Source organism: Hemiscyllium ocellatum, chromosome 12 (assembly GCF_020745735.1).
Source record: "Hemiscyllium ocellatum isolate sHemOce1 chromosome 12, sHemOce1.pat.X.cur, whole genome shotgun sequence".
In the NCBI taxonomy this organism is placed as follows: Eukaryota; Metazoa; Chordata; class Chondrichthyes; order Orectolobiformes; family Hemiscylliidae; genus Hemiscyllium; species Hemiscyllium ocellatum.
The window spans coordinates 7123573-7147627 of record NC_083412.1 but is presented as its reverse complement, the minus strand read 5'-3'; the positions used below and the strand labels follow the sequence as shown (position 1 = coordinate 7147627).

General features: G+C 44.4%; 1 protein-coding gene across 4 annotated transcripts in view; it reads left to right on the top strand.

Moving 5' to 3' along the window:
- Positions 1–3836: 3836 nt before the first annotated feature.
- Positions 3837–24055, top strand: part of akap11 (A kinase (PRKA) anchor protein 11) — a 103538-nt gene continuing 83319 nt past the window's right edge. For 3 of the 4 annotated variants that reach the window (XM_060833280.1, XM_060833281.1, XM_060833278.1), the window contains exons 1-3: positions 3837–3953; positions 16975–17081; positions 23808–23918. In XM_060833280.1, coding sequence (XP_060689263.1) covers positions 17025–17081; positions 23808–23918 — 168 coding nt within the window. In that variant the 5' untranslated portion in view covers positions 3837–3953; positions 16975–17024. The remainder of the gene's footprint in view (positions 3954–16974; positions 17082–23807; positions 23919–24055) is intronic. The other variant, XM_060833279.1, reaches the window with a different exon arrangement.

The following is a 24055-nucleotide window of genomic DNA, read 5'->3' as shown; positions in this document are numbered from 1 at the left end:
AGTAATTATTAAATCTTTGTATTTCTATGCTAGACTTTTTTAAAAACTCTTTCAATTCACTGAAGTATTCAGTACGCAGTACCCTGTACCTAAGATGGCACCAAAGCTTTTCACTGCAATCATTCGAGTGTGTGTAACAATAAAGGCTATTCTACTCTATTCTGCTATACTTATCTTTTGTATTGAAATAACTGCAGAGATTATTTTGCCCTGAAACACCTGTCTACCACCTTCTTCATTTCATAATCCCTAAATAAGTCCAGTGTCAAAACCAGGGATCGGTTTTGGGGGCGGGGGGGTGGGGGCTTGAACCACCTTAAATCAGCAAATTGCTGAGTGAAAACCAGAACCTCACACCATTGCAATCTGATAGGATTCACAAACAAATGTACGCCCTGCAGACATAATCATCAGTAACACTGAAATTCTCCCTAATCTTCCATATCTGACAGAAGAACACAGCTGGTCAAGCAGCATGCAACCAGGAGAATCTACGTTTCAAGCATAAAAAAAGCTAACTCTCCTGCTCCTTGGATGCTGCCTGTCCATACTCTTCGACTCTGCAGTCGAAGCATCTGCAGTCCTCACTGTCTCCTAGCAGAGCACATCACCCTAATAAAGGCCATCCTTGCACCTTAATCTACAGACCCAGAAAATAGCACAGTCTTACTGCTCTAAAGACACTGCTCCAGGCTAACTTGGTACCTGCATTTTATATTTTTAAAAATCTTAACCTAGAGACAGATTTCAACAAAATACAACTCCTCAAATACTGAAGCAGTCGTGCTCTAATCCAACAAGATCTAGATAATACCTGGGCTTCAGCTGACAAATTGGAAATAGCATACATGCCACACAATACTAGGAGATGAGCATCTCCAATAAGAGACAATCTAACCACCACTCCCTGACAGTGTTACCATCAATGAATTCCCCAACTATCATCCTGGGAGTCACTATTGACCAGAAACTCAACAGGACTTGCCATACAAATACAGTGGCTACAAGAGCAGGTCAGAGGTTTGGAATACTGTGGCAAGTAGCACACCTCCTCACTCCCCACCTGTCCTCTATCTGCAAAGATCAAGTCAGGAGTGAGATGGAGCACTCCCCACTTGCCTGGACAATGTGGCTCCAACAATACTCAAGAAGTTTGACACCATCCAGGACAAAGCAGTCCATTTCACTGGCTCCACATCCGAAAGCATTCACTCCCTCCACCACTGATGCTCAGTAGCAGCAGTGTGTATTATCTACAATAAGCATTGCAGAGACAGCACCTTCCAAACCCACATGGATTTTAGCAAAGCTTTTAGACCAGGTCCCACATGGGACACTGACTGAGAAGGTTAAAGCACATTGAATTCAGGGAAACATTCAAGATGGATCAGAAACTGGCTTAGTGATCTGACACAAAGTGCAGTGGTCAAAGGCTGTCTAAATGACTGGAGTCTGGTGTCCAGCAAGTTCCAAAAGTATTGGGACCTTTATTGTTTGTTATAAACATAAACGATATAGATGGAAACAGGGGAATGTTAAGCAACGTTTCAGACAACACAAAGATTGGTAGGATGGTCAGTAGTGAAGAAGGTTATGGGAGTGTTTTCTCTGGAGCAGAGAAGGCTCAGATGCATAAGATTATGAGGGATACAGATTAGGTGAGTAGGGGCAGCTGTTCCCCTTGGTTGAAGGGTCCATCACAAGGGGATGAAGTTTTAGGGTAAGGGGTAGGAAAGTGGATTTGAGAAAAAACCTTTTCACTCAGCAGTTGATGGGAATCTCAAGTGCACTGCCTGGGAAGGTAGTGGAGGCCGGAAACCTTGCAACCTTTATAAAATATTTGGATGAGCACTTGAATTATCATAGCATTCAAACATATGGGACAAGTACAGGAAGTTGGGATTAGCACACCTAAGTGGTAGTTATTGTCTGTGCAGACTCAATGGAACGAAGGATCTTTTCTGTGTTCTATGACTCTAATATTCGCCATACTGAACAAAAGGGCACGAACATGGGACTCAAAATGCTCGTTATCAAAATCCCATCTGCCACTTTGTGGAATCTCCTATAAATGATTACACATTTTCCATTTTTCTTTTCCCCCACTCCCTGTAAGGGTAATTGGCCATAGGTCCCAGCGATCTGATTACTGCTTGAGAGCACAGTTACTCCCACCAATCTCCAAATCTAAGTATCTGTTTGAGAGTGAGCCATACCCCTAAGGCCACTATATGACCGCCTTTTGCCTAAAGGGAGCTTACTGCAAGACTATATAAGCATTGTGTATGGTGCAGCCAAATGAATGGATAAACCAGTTCACTCTGCCCTTTGACCTAAAAGAGGATAGTGATAGGGGTAACAGGCTATGTGAGAACATTATGGCTTTAATGGGCATTGAAGCCCATGAGGGTGTACTTGAGCAGATCATGGTTGCAGAAGTGTTATGGTGAACAGAGAGTTAAAGTCAAGACAGTGGGTTGTAAATAAACTTTGGGAGATTTTTCCCTGGAGGCAGTCATAGAAAGAAAGTGAAAACCAAAAGACTTGCAAATGCTAAAATAAAAACAGGAATTGCTGGAAAATCTCAGCAGGTCTGGCAGCATCCATGGAGAGAAATCAGAGTTAACACTTCAAGTCTAGTGAAATGTTCAGAAGGGTCACTGGACCTGAAACATTATCTCTAATTTCTCTCCATAGATACTGCCAAACCTGCTGAGACTTTCCAGCAATTCCTGTTTTTATTTTAGCATTCACAAGTCTTTTGTTTCATAAACAACCTAAGTTTAGAGAGAGAAGGGCTATGTGGATGGTGAGGGGTACAAGGAAGTTATGAGTACTGTGATAATCTCCAGGCCATCTGAGAAAGCAAGGTGGGGATGGTAGAATGGCAAAGGGTGGGCATGGCTGTAATTTTAATTTGAAGGGGGCCTTCATGAAAACAAGATAGTGTGGACAAGTGGCCACTTAAGTCAAAGATAGAATATGGCAAGATGGTGATTAAAATCACTGAGGATAAGTCATCACTTATTGAACAGACTGAAGGAAGAAACTACAACAGTCCTGATAAGGCAAAAAGATGAAAGAAATAGCCAGATAGGGAGATTTCAGCCGTGAAAAGGTGTCATTATCCCAGACTGGAGGTTTTCATCAGAGCCACCAGTGGCCATCCACTCATCTACAATTAGCCTTGTTCAGAAGTGAGCAGACATTCTGAAGGGAAATGGGGGCTGGGACCAGAAGACCAGCAATTGCCCTCCTAATGAAGGACATGGTCACCAACATCCATCTTTTACTATTCCTTTTCCTTTAGCTAACATTATATTGATGTTAATTTCAGAATACTGTGGGCTGGCCTCTTCTCTTTCTGGTGGTTTACTCACGTTGCATCCAGAGGGGAACTGACAGCTTAAAGAGAGCATCCATACTCGGCTCTGAGAGGAAGAGTCACTGGAGGTGAAACGTTAACTCTGATATCCGCCCAGAGATGCTGCCAGAGCGGCTGAGCTTTCCCAGCATTGACTGCTTTTAGGACATGGTCCTGCACACCTGACACTGAGGAAGAATGCTTCACTCTGATTGGACAATATAACCTTGCTCCGATTGGTCAATATGGCTTCTCTCTAATTGGTCAACATCTATGAGCTTTGTTCCACGCCCCCTCGTTCTGATTGGTGAGCTCTACTTCGCTCTGATTGGCCAGCGGTTCATCGCTCCGATTGATCAATGGTGGCCTAACCCTGATTGGCTAATACAGTCGCACGCTCGCCCCGGTCGGGGGAACGGCCTGTCTCCGATTGGCCAATCCCATTGGCCTGTGACCTCTGACCTCCCTCAATCACGGTCTGGTTGAGGCCAGGGGGTGGTTGGGTTGTGCCGTCGATTTTTGCGGTCTGACCTGGATCCCGACTCGGCGCTGGATTGTGGAGGCTGTCGCCGGTTGGGGGCTCGAGCGGGTGAGAGAGCGGGGGGAGGGGGAGAGTTGGTGACGGTGGGGAATGGCGAGGATAGACTGGGCCGCAGGTTCACACGGGAGGCCGGGGGAGTGCCTCCCCAGCAGACCCCGGGGCGGAGGGACAGGTCCACATCCGGGCACTCAAGAGGCGGAAAGGCCCCCAGGTAGGTAGGTAGGTAGGTAGGTAGGTAGACAGACAGACAGACAGACAGACAGACCTATCTTATGTTCTTGAATTGATGCTGTGCCATGACTGCCGCGTGTAGGCATAGGAAGATATTGAGACTCCCTTGTGTGTCTGGAGTCCTGGTGCACGGTCTTCATGAGACATTGGCACTAGCTCTGGGTCGAGGGACAGGTTGTGCCTCAGTCCACCGTCCCCCAGTTCTCAGGAAGAATCAGAAACGTTAAACCCTGATGTTTCCATCCGCAGGTGCTGACCAGAATTGCTGAGACTTCTCCAGCAACTTCTGCTCTTTGTTGCCCTTGTATGGAGTTGGGGAAGGGGTGTGAGGGGAGTTTCACCGGCGTGGTCAGCAAAGGTATAAACCAAATAAAGTGGAGGTTGGAACAGTTCTGGTGAAGGAAGGAGATACAGTCAGCCTGAGAAGATGTATACAGAGGCAGAATTGTAGAGTCATAGGGCACGGAAACAGACCCTTCAGTCCATGTCGAACACAATCCCAAACTAAACCAGCCCCACCTGCCTGCGTGTGGCAAATATACCTCAAGCCTTTGCTATTCGTGAACTTTTCTGCCTTTTCGAATGTTATTTCTGTTTTAAAAAAAGTCCCTTTGTCCATTTCTAAAAGTCTTTCTCCTGTCACCTTTAAAAATATGGCCCGTAGTCTTGAGATCCCCTATTCTAGGGAAAAGACAACTAATATTAACTCTGTGTATACCTGTCATGGTTTTAGATTTCTGGTGCAACTGGAAGAGGGCATTGCTCAATCTTGTACTGTGGAATGAAGTGTGTCAGATGGGTCAATTCTTTGAGGGGGCACTTGGGTAAGAGTGCTTATAGTATGAAGGTTGAGATTAGTGATTGAGAAGAGGCAAGAACAACCAAAAGAAGAATATCTCAATTATAAAACAGCTAATTTAAGTGGGATGAGAGTTCAGGGCCAGGGTACAGTCAAACCAGAGACTTGTAGGGAACAATTAAGGTGTAACCCTTTGAAAGATATTAAATTAAGGCACAACTAAAGAATTGGGCGGCACGGTGGCACAGTGGTTAGCACTGCTGACTCACAGCACCAGAGACCCGGGTTCAATTCCCGACTCAGGCGACTGACTGTGTGGAGTTTGCACGTTCTCCCCGTGTCTGCGTGGGTTTCCTCCGGGTGCTCCGGTTTCCTCCCACAGTCCAAAGATGTGCGGGTCAGGTGAATTGGCCATGCTAAATTGCCCGTAGTGTTAGGTAAGGGGTAAATGTAGGGGTATGGGTGGGTTGCGCTTCGGCGGGTCGGTGTGGACTTGTTGGGCCAAAGGGCCTGTTTCCACACTGTAAGTAATCTAATTATTACTCTCCTAAGGCAGAAATGTTTCAGGTACAGGCTCAGTGCCGTCCAACAAGGGTGAATGGTGAGGGAACTAGCATCAGGCTTTCCTGTATGATTAGGCAACTAGATCATATGAAAAGAGAAAATGGTATATGTTGCATGTTAGATGAATTCTTGAAGTGAGAATCAAGTGAAATACACTAAGTTGAGAGGGGGAATTAAGAAACATGAAATGAGCAAAGAGGGAATGAGTTTAACAATAACAAACCTCAAAATCTAAGCATGTATTAAGTGGTAGTGGGCCCTATTTGAGAGAAGGAGAGTGATATATGATTTAGAGGAACAGGGACAAGGTTAAAACATAATAAGTACATCATATTGATGTTTACATAACAAATGGATAGCAACAAAATATCAGTGGAGCAGATGGAGTGGTGGTGGTAGTAAATCGATAGGCAAGATGTATGGAAATGTTAGCAGGGCTAAGAGTGGATGAATCACCTAGTTTGCATCTCAGGTTGTTAAAGGAAGTAGGGGTGGAGATAGTTGAAGGCTTTACTCTTCCCCAGTTATGGTGGAGGGGCCAGAGAATTGGCGAGTGACACCTTTGTTCAAGAGACAATTTAAGGAGAAAGCTGATGGCTTCTGTCAGCTAGGTAGCACCAACAGGTTAACAAAATGATAATCAGATAAACAACCCACAGACACTGGTTTAAGGTAATTAAGGAGATAGCAGCATAAGTCAGTAAAAGACACATTTTGCTTGACAAACATAAATGAATTTTATGAAGAAACAGACAATTACAGGTCTGACAGTCCAGAAACATGGGAATGCTCAAGACTCAAAGCTCACAAGATGCCAAGCCTCAAAAAGCCTATAGAGAACACTTGTAAATTGCTCATGTTTTTATCACTTCAGAGATTTGCAGCCAGTGCCACTGGTCAGCACATTTACTGGGAACCAAGCACACATTGTTGCTTGTCCTTCCCACCGTATCCTTTTGTTTCCAACTGCACTGAGTAATGAGGCCGCACATCAAGTATAGATTGATGTGTTGAGTCAGTTAAGAGAATGCTTGAATGTATTGCTGCTGTAGGTGCAAACTTAAAATAAATCTGATAGTGGCAGTAGAAACGCTGTTCTGTGGCTCTGACGCAAGCATTACCAAAGCGTATTTTTATTTTGTACATTGTGTGTTGTAATATCACATGTCCTCTGGTATATATTAGTGTAATGCACCCTGGTTGTACGTGCAAGCTTATTCAAGGTTGATCTGCAGTCGGCTGATCATCTGAGGTATTTCATGTCAGCCAGAGCAGGAGACAGTGAGTAAGCTGCTAGGAACTCCAGGATACCCAGGATGACTGGTTTAAGTAGAACATGGCTTCTCCTGAGCTGGTCTGATTTCAGGATGTGGCTTCGATCTGGGGTCGATGATGTAATCTGCCAAGAAAAGGATCTAGTCAGAGTAGAAGCAGCCCGGAGGGAACATTGGAAATGGGAATTGAAAATTGATGTCCTCAACAGGCCTGTCAGTATTTAACAGCTTCAATGGCAGTTGTTTGCCAGAGTCCATCTAGTGCAAGTGAGATTGCCTTTCTGGGAAGGAAAAAGTGGCCATTATGAGTATAAGCTAACCAGTTCCGCACACTGCCTATTAAAATTTTTGGGAATGGTGCGGAGGCTTTACCAAGTTGGGAAGGGATGAAGAATGATGGCTGCACAAGTGCAGTATCGTCTAAGCTTTGAAAGAAAAAAGGACTTCAACAATAACTGCAAAATGGAATCAGATATTCACATGAAACAGGATTGAAGTAAATTCTGGAGAAATTAGGAACAGGAACTGGAGGCGGATCCTTAGAGTTTTGTGCATGTAAACAGATTCTTCTTCGTGATTCTATGGACTTGTCCAGCATAAGAATATGGATTAGAGTGGTGCTGGAAAAGCACAGCAGGTCAGGCAGCATCCAAGGGGCAGGAAAATCGACATTTCGGGCAAAAACCCTTCAGGATTTCCCGATGAAGGGTTTTTGCCCAAAACGTCGGTTTTCCTGCTCCTTGGATGCTGCCTGAGTTGCTTTGCTTTTCCAGTACCACTCTAATCTAAACTCTGGTTGCCAGCATCTGCAGTCCTCACTTTTGCCCAGCATAAGAATATGCTGTTAAACCAAAATGCTCTGTCCTGAGTTTTTATTAGTTCAGGGATTGAGTGTTGTTGACTATCCAGCAATCGCTGTCCAACCCTGGTTGTCCTTGAGAAGATGGTGTTGAACTGTTGCAGTTAAGGTCATGTAGGTGCATTCACGGTGTTGTTAGGGAGGGGGTCTCAGCAACACTGCAGGAACCCAATGATGTATTTCCAAGTCAGGATGATGTGTGGCTTGGAGGGGAACATGCAGCTGGTGGTGCTCCCTGTCTCTCTCGCTTGTGTTTTTCTAGGTGAGTTGCTACAATCTATCTTGTAAATGGTACACACTGCTGCCATTGTGATGTGGTAGTGAGAGGAAATGAAGGTTTAAAGTGGTAGATGAAGTGACGTTCAAATAGACTGCTTGGACCTGGATTGAGTCAAGCTTTTTAAGTGCCGTTAAGAGTTGCAGGCACACAAGGAGTGTTCCATCACACTTCTGACTTGTACCTTGTAGATGGTGGACAGGATGTGGGGAGTCAGAAGATGCACTTCTCTGCAGCATTCCTAGTCTCAGATTTGTTCTTGTAGCCACTATTTCTGTGGCTAGTCCAAATCCGTTTCTGGTTAGTGGTATACTCCAGGATGTTGATGTAGGGAATTCAGCAAACACAATGTGATTGACTGTCAAGGTGGCGCAATGAATGAAGTGAATTGAATGAGCTGAAACCTGTAATCTGTGTGCTGGGGACCTTGGTAAGAGACTGAGGTAGGTACAAATGCTTCAGCCTTGGCTTCTGAACTGATATGCTGTGCTCCCCCATTATTGGGGATGGAGATATTTGTCCAGGGGCTATGGTTGAATTTTATCATCTCGGATGTGGTCAGTGCCTCACACTTAGGTGGTCAAATATTAATTGCTAGTTCTGAAGTACCAGTCTTCAGCATTATTGCTGGAATGTTGTCAGGGCCAGTAGCTTTTGCAGTACCCTGTGTATCTCTCCATTTCTTATCTGGTGAATGAATCAAATTAGCTGAAGGCTGGCATCAGGAGGTGGTTCACTGATGTCCTTTCGTGAAGGAAGCTGTGTCCTGAGCTCATCTGACCTATAGGAGAAAGTGAGGTCTGCAGATGCTGGAGATCAGAGCTGAAAATGTGTTGCTGGAAAAACGCAGCAGGTCAGGCAGCATCCAAGGAACAGAAAATTCGACGTTTCGGGCATAAGTCCTTCTTCAGGAATGAGGAAAGTGTGTCCAGCAGGCTAAGATAAACGATAGGGAGGAGGGACTCAGGGGAGAGGCGATGGAGATGTGATAGGTGGAAGGAGGTCAAGGTGAGGGTGATAGGCCGGAGTGGGGTGGGGGGGGGATGGGGGGAGAGGTCAGGAAGAAGATTGCAGGTTAGGAAGGCGGTGCTGAGTTCGAGGGATTCGACTGAGACAAGGCGGGGGGAGGGAAATGAGGAAACTGAGTTCATCCCTTGTGGTTGGAGGATTCCCAGGCGGAAGATGAGGCACTCTTCCTCCAACCGTCGTGTTATGTTCTGGCGATGGAGGAGTCCAAGGACCTGCATGTCTTCGGTGGAGTGGAAGGGAGAGTTAAAGTGTTGAGCCACGGGGTGGTTGGGTTGGTTGGTGCGGGTGTCCCAGAGGTGTTCTCTGAAACGTTCCGCAAGTAGGCGGCCTGTCTCCCCAGTATAGAGGATGCCACATCGGGTGCAATGGATGCAATAGATGATGTGTGTGGAGCTGCAGGTGAATTTGTGGTGGATATGGAAGGATCCCTTGGGGCCTTGGAGAGAAGTAAGGGAGGAGGTGTGGGTGCAAGTTTTGCATTTCTTGCGGTACCAAGAAATGCAAAACTTCCAAACCAAAGGAGTTGCCATGGGCACCCGCATGGGCCCCAGCTATGCCTGCCTCTTCGTAGGATATGTGGAACAGTCCATCTTCCGCAACTACACTGGCACCACCCCCCACCTTTTCCTCCGCTACATTGATGACTGTATCGGCGCTGCCTTGTGCTCCCACGAGGAGGCTGAACAGTTCATCCGCTTAACCAACACCTTCCACCCCGACCTCGAATTCACCTGGACTGTCTCAGACTCCTCCCTCCCCTTCCTAGACCTTTCCATTTCTATCTCGGGCGACCGAATCAACACTGACATCTACTATAAACCAACTGACTCCCACAGCTACCTGGACTACACCTCCTCCCACCCTGTCCCCTGTAAAAACGCCATCCCATATTCCCAATTCCTTCGTCTTCGCTGCATCTGCTCCCAGGAGGACCAGTTCCAATACCGAACAGCCCAGATGGTCTCCTTCTTCAAGGACCGCAGATTCCCCCCAGGCATGCCGTCCACCGCATCTCCTCCACTTCCCGCTCCTCCGCCCTTGTGTCCCCCCCATCCCTCCAACTGCCACCAAGACAGAACCCCACTGGTTCTCACCTCCCACCCCACCAACCTCCATATACAGCGTATCATCCGCCGTCATTTCCGCCAACCTCCAAACAGACCCCACCACCAGGGATATATTTCCCTCCCCTCCCCTCTCAGCGTTCCAAAAAGACCACTCCCTCCGTGACTCCCTCGTCAGCTCCACACCCCCCACCAACCCAACCTTCCCCTGCAACTGCAAGAAATGCAAAACTTGCACCCACACCTCCTCCCTTACTTCTCTCCAAGGCCCCAAGCGATCCTTCCATATCCGCCACAAATTCACCTGCACCTCCACACGCATCATCTATTGCATCCGCTGCACCCAATGTTGCCTCCTTTATATTGGGGAGACAGGCCGCCTACTTGCGGAACATTTCAGAGAACACCTCTGGGACACCCGGACCAACCAACCCAACCACCCCGTGGCTCAACACTTTAACTCTCCCTCCCACTCCACCAAGGACATGCAGGTCTTTGGACTCCTCCATTGCCAGACCATAACAACACGGCGGTTGGAGGAAGAGCGCCTCATCTTCTGCCTGGGAACCCTCCAACCACAAGGGATGAACTCAGATTTCTCCAGTTTCCTCATTTCCTCTCCCCCCACCTTGTCTCAGTCGAATCCCTCGAACTCAGCACCGCCCTCCTAACCTGCAATCTTCTTCCTGACCTCTCCGCCCCCACCCCACTCCGGCCTATCACCCTCACCTTGACCTCCTTCCACCTATCACATCTCCATCGCCCCTCCCCCAAGTCCCTCCTTCCTACCTTTTATCTTAGCCTGCTGGACACACTTTCCTCATTTAAAAAAGGACACACTTTCCTCATTCCTGAAGAAGGGCTTATGCCCGAAACGTCAAATTTCCTGTTCCTTGGATGCTGCCTGACCTGCTGCGGTTTTCCAGCAACACATTTTCAGTTCATCTGACCTATATATAACTTCAGCCCCACAACAATGTGGTTGGCACTGAAGTGCTCTTTCAGCTGTTAAGGCTTGCCAATAAATGAGGCAGTGATAGTTAGGAATGCATCAGCCTTGTATTTTGATGTCTTGGCCTCCCACATCATTGTGGTTGGGGATGTTTATGGAACCACTTCCTCCAGTGAGTTGCTTAATTGTCCACCACCTTTAGCAAATGGATGTGACAGGAATGCAGAGCTTAGATGTGATCTGTTGTTTATGGAATCACTCAGCCCTGTCTATTGCATGCTGTTTTCACTATTTAGCACACAAGTAGTTGTCGTGTGTAGTCTTCAGGTTGACACCTCATTTTTAGGTATGCCTGATACTGCTTCTGGCTTGCCCCCCCAGCACTCTCCGTTAAACCAGGGTCGATTCTCTGGCTTGATGGTTATGGTAGAGTGAGTGATAATTCTACTGTTGTTAAATCTGTTGAAAATCTGTCAGATTTAGCATGGTGGTAGTGTCACACAACATGACAGCAGATATTTTCAATGTGAGGGTGACATTTCATCTGTACAAGGATTGTGTGGTGATTACTACAAACAGTACCATTGTGGACAGATTGGTGTCTGTTCCACCCTGAGGGCTTCTTCCAGTTGGTGGTCAACATGAAGGAGAACTGACTCATCATCCACCCCTCCTTCATTTAACAATTTATCTATTAATTTATTTTTCATTACTCTGAAATGTGATGTCTTTGCGTTAATGTAGCCCTTTCAATCAAAGTCTTTACACCATAACAGACAAACAGGGCAGTGCTCGATTAGCTGGGGGTGTGTCGTTAATATTTAGTATCAAATATCCAAGGAGGAAGGTGAGATATTGCTCTTGATGTCTCGTTCAGCTTCATGTGGAAGACTAAAAACATAGAGGCGAGTGAGAATTGGAAGAAGTGTTGAAATTGAGGACAGCAGACAGGTTGGGATTCTGTTTCTGATGATCAGTCTGTGATGGGAGAGTGTGCATACATATGTATAAATTAGGTGCAGGAGCTGGCCAATCAGCCCCTTGAGACTGACCATTCAATAAGATTGTGGTTAATATGATGTTAACCTCTAGTTGACATTCTCACCTACTCCAATAGCATCTTGTTTAGCAAGAATCTATCTACCTCTGCCTTAAAAATATTCAAGCACTCTGCTTTTACCATCCTTTGGGGAAGTGAATTCCAAAGATCCTCAGAGGAAGTATTTCTCTTCATCTGTTTTAAAAGGGCAACCCCTCAATCCTCCCCACAGAGGGAATATCCTCTCCACATCTAGCCAGACAAGCTCCCTCAGAATTTCATATATTTGAATCCCCTTGTTTTTCAAAACTCTAGCGATACAAGCCTAGCCTGTTATGTGAAGATTAGCCGTGATCTTATTAAATGTTGGAGCAAATACAAAAGACCACGTGGCCTCCTCCTGTTTTTAAGTTATATGCTTCATATAACTTTTTAAGTCATATGTTCATATGCAGAAAGGTTGATAAGACAATGCACCCATTTCAGGTATTAGTCAAGAAAACCTTCTCTGAACTCCAATCCTCTTAAATCCTTAAATAAGATGACCAGTAGTGTACACAGTGCTCCAGAGACCGTAAGATAGAGGAATGTACAACTGAAGCATAACCTCTCTCCTTTTATATTCAATTCTCTTTGTGACACATGATATTTTATTAGCATTTTTTAATTACTAGCTGTGCCTGCATGTGATTCATGCATGAGGACACTCCGATCCCTCTGCACCTCGGAGCTCAGCAATCTCTCACCATTTAGATCATGTGCCTTTTCACTCTTCCTGCTAAAGCAAACAATTTCACATTTTTCCACATTGTACTCCATGTACCACATCTTTTGGCTACTTGTGGATTCCTTGTGTCCTCTTCACGACCACCCATCTAACCCTCGTGTCATTACTAAGTTTGGCAACCATACCTTCTGGCCTTTCATCTAATTCATTTATATAAATTATAAACAGTTGAGGTCCCAGCACTGATCCCTGTGACATACTTCTCATTGCATCTTATTAATCTGAAAAATACCCATTTATTCTTCCTTTTAGCCTTCTGTTACCCAGCCAATCATCATCCCATGCAAATGTGCTAATCCCTATACCATCTCCTTTTTTCTGTAATGACCAAGTTTTCATTGTCTCTCAATATGTGACAATCATTCAATAGACCCCGCTACAACTTCTTTAATAATAGCTTCTTAAGTTTTCTGAGAAATATTAAGCCAACTAGTCTGCAGTTTCCTGCTTTCTGACGTTGCTATCTTCCAATTTAGTTTAACTGTGGATGTAGGTTTGCTCGCTGAGCTGGAAGGTTCATTTTCAGAGGTTTTGTCACCATACTAGGTAACATCATCAGTGAACCTCTGGATGAGGCACTGGTAGTATGGCCCGCTTTCTTTTTATGTTTAGGTTTCCTTGGGTTCCGTGGATAGTGGGCCATGCCACCAGTGCTTCATTTGGAGGCTCACTGAAGATGTTACCTAGTATGGTGACGAAACGTCTGAAAGCGAACCTTCCAGCTCAGCGAGCAAACCTACACCCAGAACCTCAGCCTGAGCTACAAATCTTGTCAAAACTCATTAGTTTAACTGTCCCTGTGTTTAGAAGGTTAAATCAAATCTGATGAGCCACTTATTTTAAGACTCTCGGGTGAAGTCCATCAGGAACTCCGGTAATTGTCAGCAGGCAGTTCCAACAATTTACTCAGTACCACTCCTCTGGTGATTGCTTTTTCTGAGTTCCACCTAATTTGTGGTTGTTTCTGTGATATTACTTGTATTCTCTATTGATTGATGCATATAGCTGTTCAATTCATCTGCCTTTTCCTTATTTTCCATAATTGATCCTGCTGTCTTACTTTCAATAGGGCCAGCACCCACTTTCTTACCATTTCTCTAGATATGTATAGAAACTCCTATCTGCTTTAATATTTCTTGCTAGCTTTCTCTTGTACTCTAGGTTTTCCTCCTTTATTTATTTTCTGGTCGTTCTTTGTTTTCCTTTACATTCCATCCACATCTTCGAACCTGCTGCTTGTCTCTTTCCTTTGAGAAAAATTTGATTCTGTTTTTAAAATTAACCATGGTAAGTGGATCTATTCTTTTTTACCCTCATTGAATTCTATGCTCAGCACATCAATGTGAAAGACAAAGGTGCAAACACTTCAGCCATTTCGGCTTCCAGCATCACAGGTGCCAACCTTCAGATTTTTTGATTCACTCCCAAGATAACGTCGTTTTCAATTGATTATGCAAATTGAAATCTTCCATTGTTATTACCGTGCCTTTCTGAGAAGCTCTCTCAATTTTATCCTTTATGTCCCAGTCTACTGTCAGGTTACTGTTATATCTTGTGCCCCACTGCAATAAGTAATTTCTTATCTTTCTCTTTTCCCATTCCTAATCAACCTGTTCAGATATGTTCTTACACACCTATGGAGCAGGTGGTATTTGAACCCAGGCTTCCTGGCTCAGAGGCAGGGGCACTACACTGTATCACAATATTCCTCTTTTTCTCATTTCTATCCAAATTGTTTTGCTTGATTTCCTGAACTTGGGTCATCCCTCTCTCATACCTAACAGCTATCACTTCTCCCACAACAGTCTTTGAGCCCCACATTCATCTCTCTAACCTTGTTTATCCTCTGCTAATTTGCATATGGAAAACTGTGCATTATTACTGTAGCCATGTTTTGACGTTTTGCTTAATTTGGTGCTGAGCTCCCTGTTCTAACGATGCAGAATCTCCTCCTTTTGCCCTATCTATGTCATTGATAGCTACGTGAACCACAATGACTGGATCCTCCCACACCCACTGCAAATTCATTTCCAGTCTTGAGCAGATGCCCAAACCCCGGCACCAGCCAGACAAAACAGCCATCTTACTCGCACTCTTTGCTGCAAAGAATGGTGTCAGTCCCTCTGACTATAATTTCCTGTATTATCATACATTCCTTTCACTCCCCATTGCTGCCCCACCTCAATGGCTGAATGTTCCATGCAACCCTCTCTTTCATGCAGACAAACCAAAAGAAAAGCTTCAATCCTGAAGGACAATTGCAAAGTTTAAAGCTCTGCCTTACGGGAGTCCTTACCTGATCCACTTGCAGTGAGACTCTGCTATCTCTCCACTCATCAAAACAGACGACCCAACCCTAAGAGGTACACCTGCCTCCTGTTATAGAGAATTTGGGTAATCTTTCTGCTCCATCCTCTTAGTCATGGTAGCTATTGTTCAGCCTCCAGCTCGTAAACTCTGAGCTGAAGTTCCTCAAATTTTAGACAATTGTTCTGAACCAAATTGCCATCCCGAATCTCCCATATACTGTAACTATGACACATCACCTGTCCTAATATCCTTAACATGTTCTAAGGAACTACGGAACAATTTATTCAGTTTTACATTTTACTTATGTTCTTAAATATTTTATTAACCTTGCCATCAATTACTTTACTATTTTAAACCTTGGGGATAGACTAGATCTTAGCCAAGATCAACTGACCAGTTCCCTGTGCAGTAGAATAATAATCAGTTCTTGAAAATATGTATGAAAAGCAACAACTACAGAAGGCCTCTTTTCCCCTTTCTCTTATTAACTCCCTTAATCACAATCTCTCGCTTTATTGTAAATCACACTAATTTGACCAGATTACAGATTATTTTTGATCAGCCTTTTAAAATGTGTGCAACACACTTTGGGCAGGTGAAACTTGAATTTAGACATTCTAGTTTTATGGATATTTTTAATCAACCTGTTTAGATATGTTTTGATGCATCCTTGAGGCAGATGGAACTTGAACCCAGGGTTCCAGGCACACTATACCTGTCCCACAAAAATTGTCTTTTACGGTCATTTTCTAGTCAACATTTTGAAACGTGTGGTTATGGACCTCTGGACTAGATATACATTTGTTTTATTTATTTCGTTTCATCTGTTTTACTCAACCTGTTCAAAAATGTCTTTACACCTCTGTGGGACTTAAACTCAGATCTCCTGGATGACAGGTAGGGACACTACCAATGTACCTTGGATAAGTCCTTGCTCACTGACTTATCCAGTTTCAGCTTGTTATTAATTATGCTGCTTTTTAATAAAAACTTTATTAAAACCCTGCTTAATGGTTTTAACAACAGGACTGTGGATTTCTGTTGAATGCCAACTACTAAATAAATTAGTTTTGTACAAAATAAGAGTGAAGCTTACTTACCCAACTTACTTACATGCACTCGCATCTACTTTTGCTATTTTTCATCAATAAAAGCATTAGAAATAGATGCCGGCATAAGTTATTCAGTCCTTCAAATTTGCTTTGTTATTCTACACGTTCTTGTCTGATCTATACCAGGTGTCAACTCGACTCTTGTGACAGCTCCTCAAAGCCCACATCTTGTTAAAATTTCAAAATCTATCTACCTCCTCTTTAAATACTTTCAGTGATCTAGCCTCCACAACTCTCTGGGGTAGTGACTTTCAGGCATTCCGTACTCCCTGGGAGAAGAAATTCCTTCACATTTCCGTGAACTGCAGACTACTCAGTTCAAGGGCAATTAGGGATGGGATACCAGTGATGCCCAAAGCCCATAAAAAGTAGAAAGAACATGTATTTTGAAGTACATCTTATACTGTCTGATAAGTTCTTCTTCACGGGGCTGTTAGTGTTTGGCTTGCCCACTGCAATAAAGACTGTTATGTTAGTTTACAGCATCAGCATTCAAATACCATCATGTCATCGGTTCTAATTTCTACATTTGTCTCAGCGTGGATTTTCTTTTCAACAGTTTTAAAAAAAAAGGTCATACCAAAAATGCTTTTGCAATATGATTTTAAAAAACCCTCATTCTGAAGAAACAGAACAGTAGAGATTTGGTTTCTTTTGCCATTTCAGATGGTTTTAAGGTGAACATTTTCACAATCTTCCTTTCTGTCAGTTTTCCACGCCACTACACTTCCAGAAAAAATTAACCTGTTCCTTTATTATTGTCTGTTTTCAGTAGTCTGTGCTGTGTTCATCTATGTCAGATCCTGCAACAGTCTCCCAACGATGGATAACAGGATAGAAAGTGGCTGTTCCAAGTCCAGAATGTCTCTGAGGAAAGAGGTGATTATTAAATGCCTACTGAGTGGTTATATTATGCACGAAATAGTCACTCACTCACAAACTAACTTCAAAGAGTAAGAACTTCTATCATGTGCTGTCTTCAAACGATAGATTCCATGAGCCACAAGACTCAGGAGCTGAAGTAGACCAGTCAGCCCACCGAGTTTGCTTCACCATGCAATGAGATCATGGCTGATCTGATACTCAGTTCTATTTTCGTGATTTTTTTCCTCATAATCCCTGATTCCTTGCATGATTAAGATTCACTGAAGGCTTCCACTGCATTTTGTTTTGTCATATGTTTATTTTATACCTTATATACAGCCCGCTGAGTATAGTGATGCAATGCCAGATCAGAGAGCTACTGGGCAGTAATGAAACTATTTAAAATATTTTAAAACTCTGAACACAGGAAAAGAAAGTATCTATGAATGAAGATGTGGAACATACGTAAACATTGACAAATTAATTGTCTATTGGTAATAAATCTTAATGTTAGTATAACCCAATGTGACCTTTAGATTTAAGAAATTGACACTGACGAGTAGGAGAATCTGCACAGACATTCTGCAAGGATAAATCTTCCTACTGTCTCTGTATGCACTTTTTCTGAGTGCTATTTTTGCTTTTGAAGCAGTATGAGAATTTTATTTGCTGTTAGTTAAATGTCAAACACTCACCTTATTTTCAGTAACTTCATAATATTCAGTCATTTGTGATTAACATGTGTTACTTCTTACTGAGCGGTTTGTTCTGTGATTACGTTAATGATATTGGCTGAGATGGTATCCTTGCCATTTTGTCAGGCCAATTCTGTCACAGTTCAACCACTTGGAAGTCAGGTTTGTTGTTTTCATTGAGCTGGTGCTCAGTATGTTGTTCTGGGATTGTTGGTGAAACATCTTTGGTGGTGGCACTTCACATTTGAAGAACATAGAACAGTACAGGGCACTCAGCCCTCAGTGTTGTGCTGTCCTTTTATCTTTAAGATCTGATTAACCTATGTATCCTTCCCTATTTGATCCTCCATGTGCCTATCCAAGAGTTGCTTAAATGTCCCTAATGTATTTGAGTCTACTACCACTGGTAACAGTGCACCCACCTCTCTGTAAAGAACCCACCTCTGACATCTCCCCATAACCTTTCTCCAAGCACCTTAAAATTATGACCTGTCGTGATTGACATTTCTACCATGGGAAAATGTCTTTGGCTATCCACTCTATCTATGCCTCTCGACTCTATCTATGCCTCTCGACATCCTTGGACAAAATTAAAAATCACACAACCGCTGCCTATAGTTCAACAGGCTCGGAAGCACCAGCCTTCGAAACCCTCCCCCACCCCAATGAAGAGGCAGAACTTTGAACGCTAGACCCCTCCCCCCAGAAAACCTACAGGAGTACAAGAGTGCTGTGCAATGCCTAACTGTGTCCATCCCAGTCCAACACCGGCTCCTCCAAATCATCTCAACATCTTGTACACATCTATCAAGTCACCTCTCGTCCTTCTTTGTTTCAATGAGAAAAGCTGTAGCTCCCTCAACCTTTTTTCATAACAAATGCCCTGCAGTCCAGCCAGCATTCTGGTAAATCTCATTCACATCCCTCTCCTGACCTTGAACCCCTTTGTTGACCTTCTAATGCATTAATGAGGTTGAGCCAGAAGGGGTGCTAGTGCTGTCTTTTTCAGTAGAACGTCACGTTAGGGCTTAGTCTGTCATCGCCACCATGATGTTCCTTAGCACTATTCATACATTGAAACCGTGATGTGGTGCTGTTTGTAGAACCTTCTTTTGCATGAATTGGCTGCTGCATTTTCCTGCCTTACAGTCATGTATATTTGAAGTAGATTAGATTAGATTACTTAGATTACTTAGTGTGGAAACAGGCCCTTCGGCCCAACAAGTCCACACCGACCCGCCGAAGCGCAACCCACCCATTCCCCTACATTTACCCCTTTACCTAACACTATGGGCAATTTAGCATGGCCAATTCACCTAACCTGCACATCTTTGGACTGTATATGTTTCAAAGTAATTCATGAAAGGCCATAGTAAAGAAATCCAGGCACTGAAAGTGGACCCTCCGATGTTACTGGGAGTGTTTTTCATTGGTAACACAGAATTTGTAAAACTAGATTCATAGATTTCTTGTGGGGCAAGCTTTTGTCAACAATAGCATATGCAGTTTTGAGGACCTTCAACCTCTTTGAGGTTTGAGGTTTCTCCTCTGTTCAGAAAAGATTACTTTTAACCTCTAGTCCACAGGAGTTGAGTAGGTTTTCATGTGATCCCTGTAAGAAGACAACAGAACAGGTGCAGTCTGCTGTCAAACATCACATCTTGCAGACCTTTCAGTACGAACATACTCCCAAAACGATCAAATAACCTTTTGTGCTTCACATCCTCATCCTTCCACTGTCCATGAAAGAAAAGAGAGCTGTACATTTATGTTGTACATTTCAGGATCTCTGGCTCCAAGACATTTGGGAGCAGTCAAGTACTTTTGAAGTGGGGTCACTTGTAGAAACAGCAGCATCCAATTACATACCAACAGGCTCCCGTAAACAGCAAGGTGATAATAACCAAATCATCTGTTTTATCAATGACAATATCATTGAGAATAATCTCCTTGCTCTTTGAAAGTGTGTCATGGGATACTATATATTTGAGATTAAAAATGATTTGTTTATTTCCAAGTGAAATTTCAATAACACTCATTATGTCCACTAAATTGATGGGAATGTATAGTTCAATATTCTATTCTTCTCAACTTGCAACCTGAACCTCTTCATGCTGACTTAAGTTGGCTAGGTGAATTGGCCAAGCTAAATGCCCATAATGCCCATTGGAAAGAAAAGTTGTTCAGGGTGCCAAAATCCACAAACCTGACTGCCCCGGTCGACCCATTGTCTCAGCCTGCTCCTGCCCCACCGAACTCATCTCTGCATACCTCGATACGGTCCTGGCACCCTTAGTCAAAGAAATCCCCACCTACATTCGGGGCACCACCCACGCCCTTCACCTCCTTCATGATTTTTGCTTCCCTGGCCCCCAATGCCTTATCTTCACCATGGACATCCAGTCCCTATACACCTCCATCCCCTATCACAAAGGCCTCCAAGCCCTCCGCTTCTTCCTTTCCAACCGTACCAACCAGTACCCTTTCACTGACACCCTCCTTCGACTGACTGACTGAACTGGTCCTCACTGAACAACTTCTCTTTCCAATCCTCCCACTTCCTCCAAACCAAAGGAGTAGCCGTGGGCACCCGCATGGGCCCCAGCTATGCCTGCCTCTTCGTCGGATATGTGGAACAGCCCATCTTCCGCAGCTACACTGGCACCACCCCCCACCTTTTCCTCCGCTACATCGATGACTGTATTGGCGCTACCTCGTGCTTCCAAGAGGAGGTTGAACAGTTCATCCACTTCACTAACACCTTCCACCCCGACCTCAAATTTATCTGGACCATCTCAGACTCCTCCCTCCCCTTCCTAGACCTTTCCATTTCTATCTCGGGCGACGAACTCAGCACGGACATTTACTATAAACCGACCGATTCCCACAGCTACCTAGATTACACCTCCTCCCACCCTGCCCCCTGTAAAAACGCCATCCCATATTCCCAATTCCTTCGTCTCCGCCACATCTGCTCCCAGGAGGGCCAATTCCAATACCGAACAACCCAGATGGCCTCCTCCTTCAAAGACTGCAATTTCCCCTCTGAGGTAGTTGACGATGCTCTCCACCGCATCTCCTCCACTTTCCACTCCTCCGCCCTTGAACCCCGCTCCTCCAATTGCCACCAGGACAAAACCCCACTGGTCCTCACCTCCCACCCCACCAACCTCCAGATACATCGTACCTTCCTTCGTCATTTCCACCACCTCCAAACAGACCCCATCACCAAGGATATATTTCCCTCCCTTCCCCTATCAGTGTCCTGGAAAGACCATTCCCTCCGCGATTCCCTCGTCAGGTCCACACCCCCCACCAACCCAACCTCCACTCCCGGCATCTTCCCCTGCAACCGCAAGAAATGCAAAACTTGCGTCCACACCTCTCCCCTCACTTCCCTCCAAGACCCCAAGGGATCCTTCCATATCCGTCACAAATTCACCTGCACCTCCACACACATCATTTACTGCATCCGCTGCACCCGATGTGGCCTCCTGTACATTGGAGAGACATGCCGCCTACTTGTGGAATGTTTCAGAGAATACCTCTGGGACACCTGCACCAACCAACCCAACTGCCCCATGGCTGAATACTTTAACTCCCCTTCCCACTCTGCCTAGGACATGCAGGTCCTTGGCCTCTTCCATCGCCAGACCATAGCAACACGACGACTAGAGGAAGAGCGCCTTGTCTTCCGCCTACGAACCCTCCAACCACAAGGGATGAATGCAGATTTCTCCAGCTTCCTTATTTCCCCTTCTCCCCCCCCCCCCCCCCCCCCACCCCCCCCCCCCCCCCCACCTTATCTCAGTCCCAACCCTCGGACTCAGCACCGCCTTCTTGACCTGCAATCTTCTTCCCGACCTCTCCATCTCCGAGCTATCACCCTCATCTTAACCTCCTTCCACCTATCGCATTCTCAATGCCCCTCCCTCAAGTCCCTCCTCCCTACCTTTTTATCTTAACCTGCTTGGCACACCCTCCTCATTCCTGAAGAAAGGCTGATGCCCGAATGTTGATTCTCCTGCTCCTTGGATGCTGCCTGACCTGCTGCGCTTTTCCAGCAAAGCATTTTTCAGCTCTGATCTCCAGTATCTGCAGTACTCATTTTCTCCTTTAGATAAGAAGACCACAACTATTCAAAATACTCTGATTGTGATCTCACCAAAGTGGTCCATTATAGCAGTAATCATCTTTGCTCCTGTACTCACATTTGCAAAGGTAGGGTAGCTTGAGGCAGATGCAAAAGAACTTCAGAGAGGTTAGACAAACTGAGTGAGTGGGCAAGAATATGACAGATGGGATGTAATGTGGGAAAATGTGAGGTTATCCACTTCAGTAGAAAAACATATGCAGCGTATTTATTTAATCATAAGAGATTGGGACATGTGGATATCCAGAGGAACCTGGAAGAACTTGATATAATTCACTGAAAACTAACATGCAGTTCCAGGACCAATTAGGAACACCATTTAGATTGATTGGCTACAAGGGCAGCATGGTGGTTCAGCAGTTAGCACTGCTGCCTCACAGCATCAGGGTCCTGGGTTCACTTCTACCCTCGGGTGACCAAGGTACTCCAGTTTTCTCCCACAATCAAAAGATGCGCAAGTTAGGTGGATTGGCCATGCTAAATTGCCCAGTGTCCTGGGATGTGTAGGTTGGGTATGTTAGCTATGGGTAGTGCAGGGTTACAGAGATAGGATGGGGGAGTAGGACTGGGTGGGATGCTCTTCGGAGGGTCGGTGTGGACCTGTTGTGCTGAATAACCTGTTTCCACACTAGGGATTCTATGTAAGGTCTCCTACTACGAAGCACCATACAACTGAATTTGGTTCTGAACTGAAGTGATAACCCTCTGTTTCTATTGGTTCTTGTTTCCAATTTGCAGATGATCTCTGTCTCATTTCGGAACAAATCCATAAATTTGGGGGAAAAACTATTACCATCTAGTCAATCACTGATAACTACATAGTATCTTAAATCTGCATTTCTTTATCAGTGTTCCAGCTCAGATGGAAAAGCCCACTGATTCTAAAGCCCCACAGTACTGAGCTACAACATATGTTAATAATGTAACTGAAGAATGCAAAGTTCTAGATTTATCTGGCTGATGGAATAACGTGAGCGGAATAGGCTGACCAAGTGTCTGTACCTAACTATAGTTATAGTTCATTACAAATATCAAATCTCTGTCCCACTCATTGGTGTCACAGCCTGCTCAATAGTGCTGTGTATTCCAACATGTAGCTTTTTGCTTTAAAATGAACAATTTTGAATGAGCAACAGCAAAATAGTGGTAATCTTTCAGCTAGGGGTCGATTTGCTTGATAGTTATTTGCAATTCTTTACTGAACTATGGAGAAGGGCTGTCTGTTCCCTGAATGCATGGGATAAGATGGTCTTAGTTAACGTTGACATTGAAACTGCTGGACTAGCTTCTAGATATGAGTGTGGGCTACACATTGTGTAGTTTTGCACGGTGATTTGCACTTTCATAAGGGCTACTTCTCTGTCTGTCTTGGAGGTGGTGTCCTATGTGGGGGTAAGTCCTGAAATGCATAAACAATCCAAGTGGCAAGTTAACAGGAGCTATTAGTACAGCTCCTGGAGCCAGTCTACCATGGCTGTATTGGGTTGGGCTATTTCTCTGCTCCAGGTAAGAAGGAAAAGCACTCAGGGAATCTCCATTACTTTGCAGCAATTCCAGGATGTCACATGCCTATGACAGGAAACGTGATTACACATTTTAAAATTCACATCATTGCAACAGTTTAGGGAGCAGGCCTCCTTATTGGTGCAGGATCGGGGCTGCTTCTATTAAGGTAAATGGTAAAGACCTCAGCCAGAGCTTGATTGTTGATTTAACTGTATTAAACAGACTGAATCTTGAAACTCTTAACTACTACTTCCCTTTAAATTGAAGAAGTCATCTCCTAATTGTGTTCTCTTTGCCCAGTCTATGGATGTATCTGAGTTGGTCATGTCACTGAACCATTCTTTAGTGTTATCAAAGAAACTGAAATGTTGTTTTGCTGTTTTGTAGATGCTGAGCAGTCAACACCAATTTTCAATGAAGACCTTGCTACAGAGCACGCAGCAACTGTGTAATGTTACACTTGGTCAGCATTGGAAGGGAAATGACAGCATTACTGAGGTTTGTACGTTGAGTTTTTGATAGTTCAACATCTTAGAATATTGGGTAGTCATGAGTTCTGTAGTGTGAGGTTATATACCACAGAGATGTAGCCTATAGAACGTTGCGAGGTGCAGTGTAAATAGGGAGATTGCAGT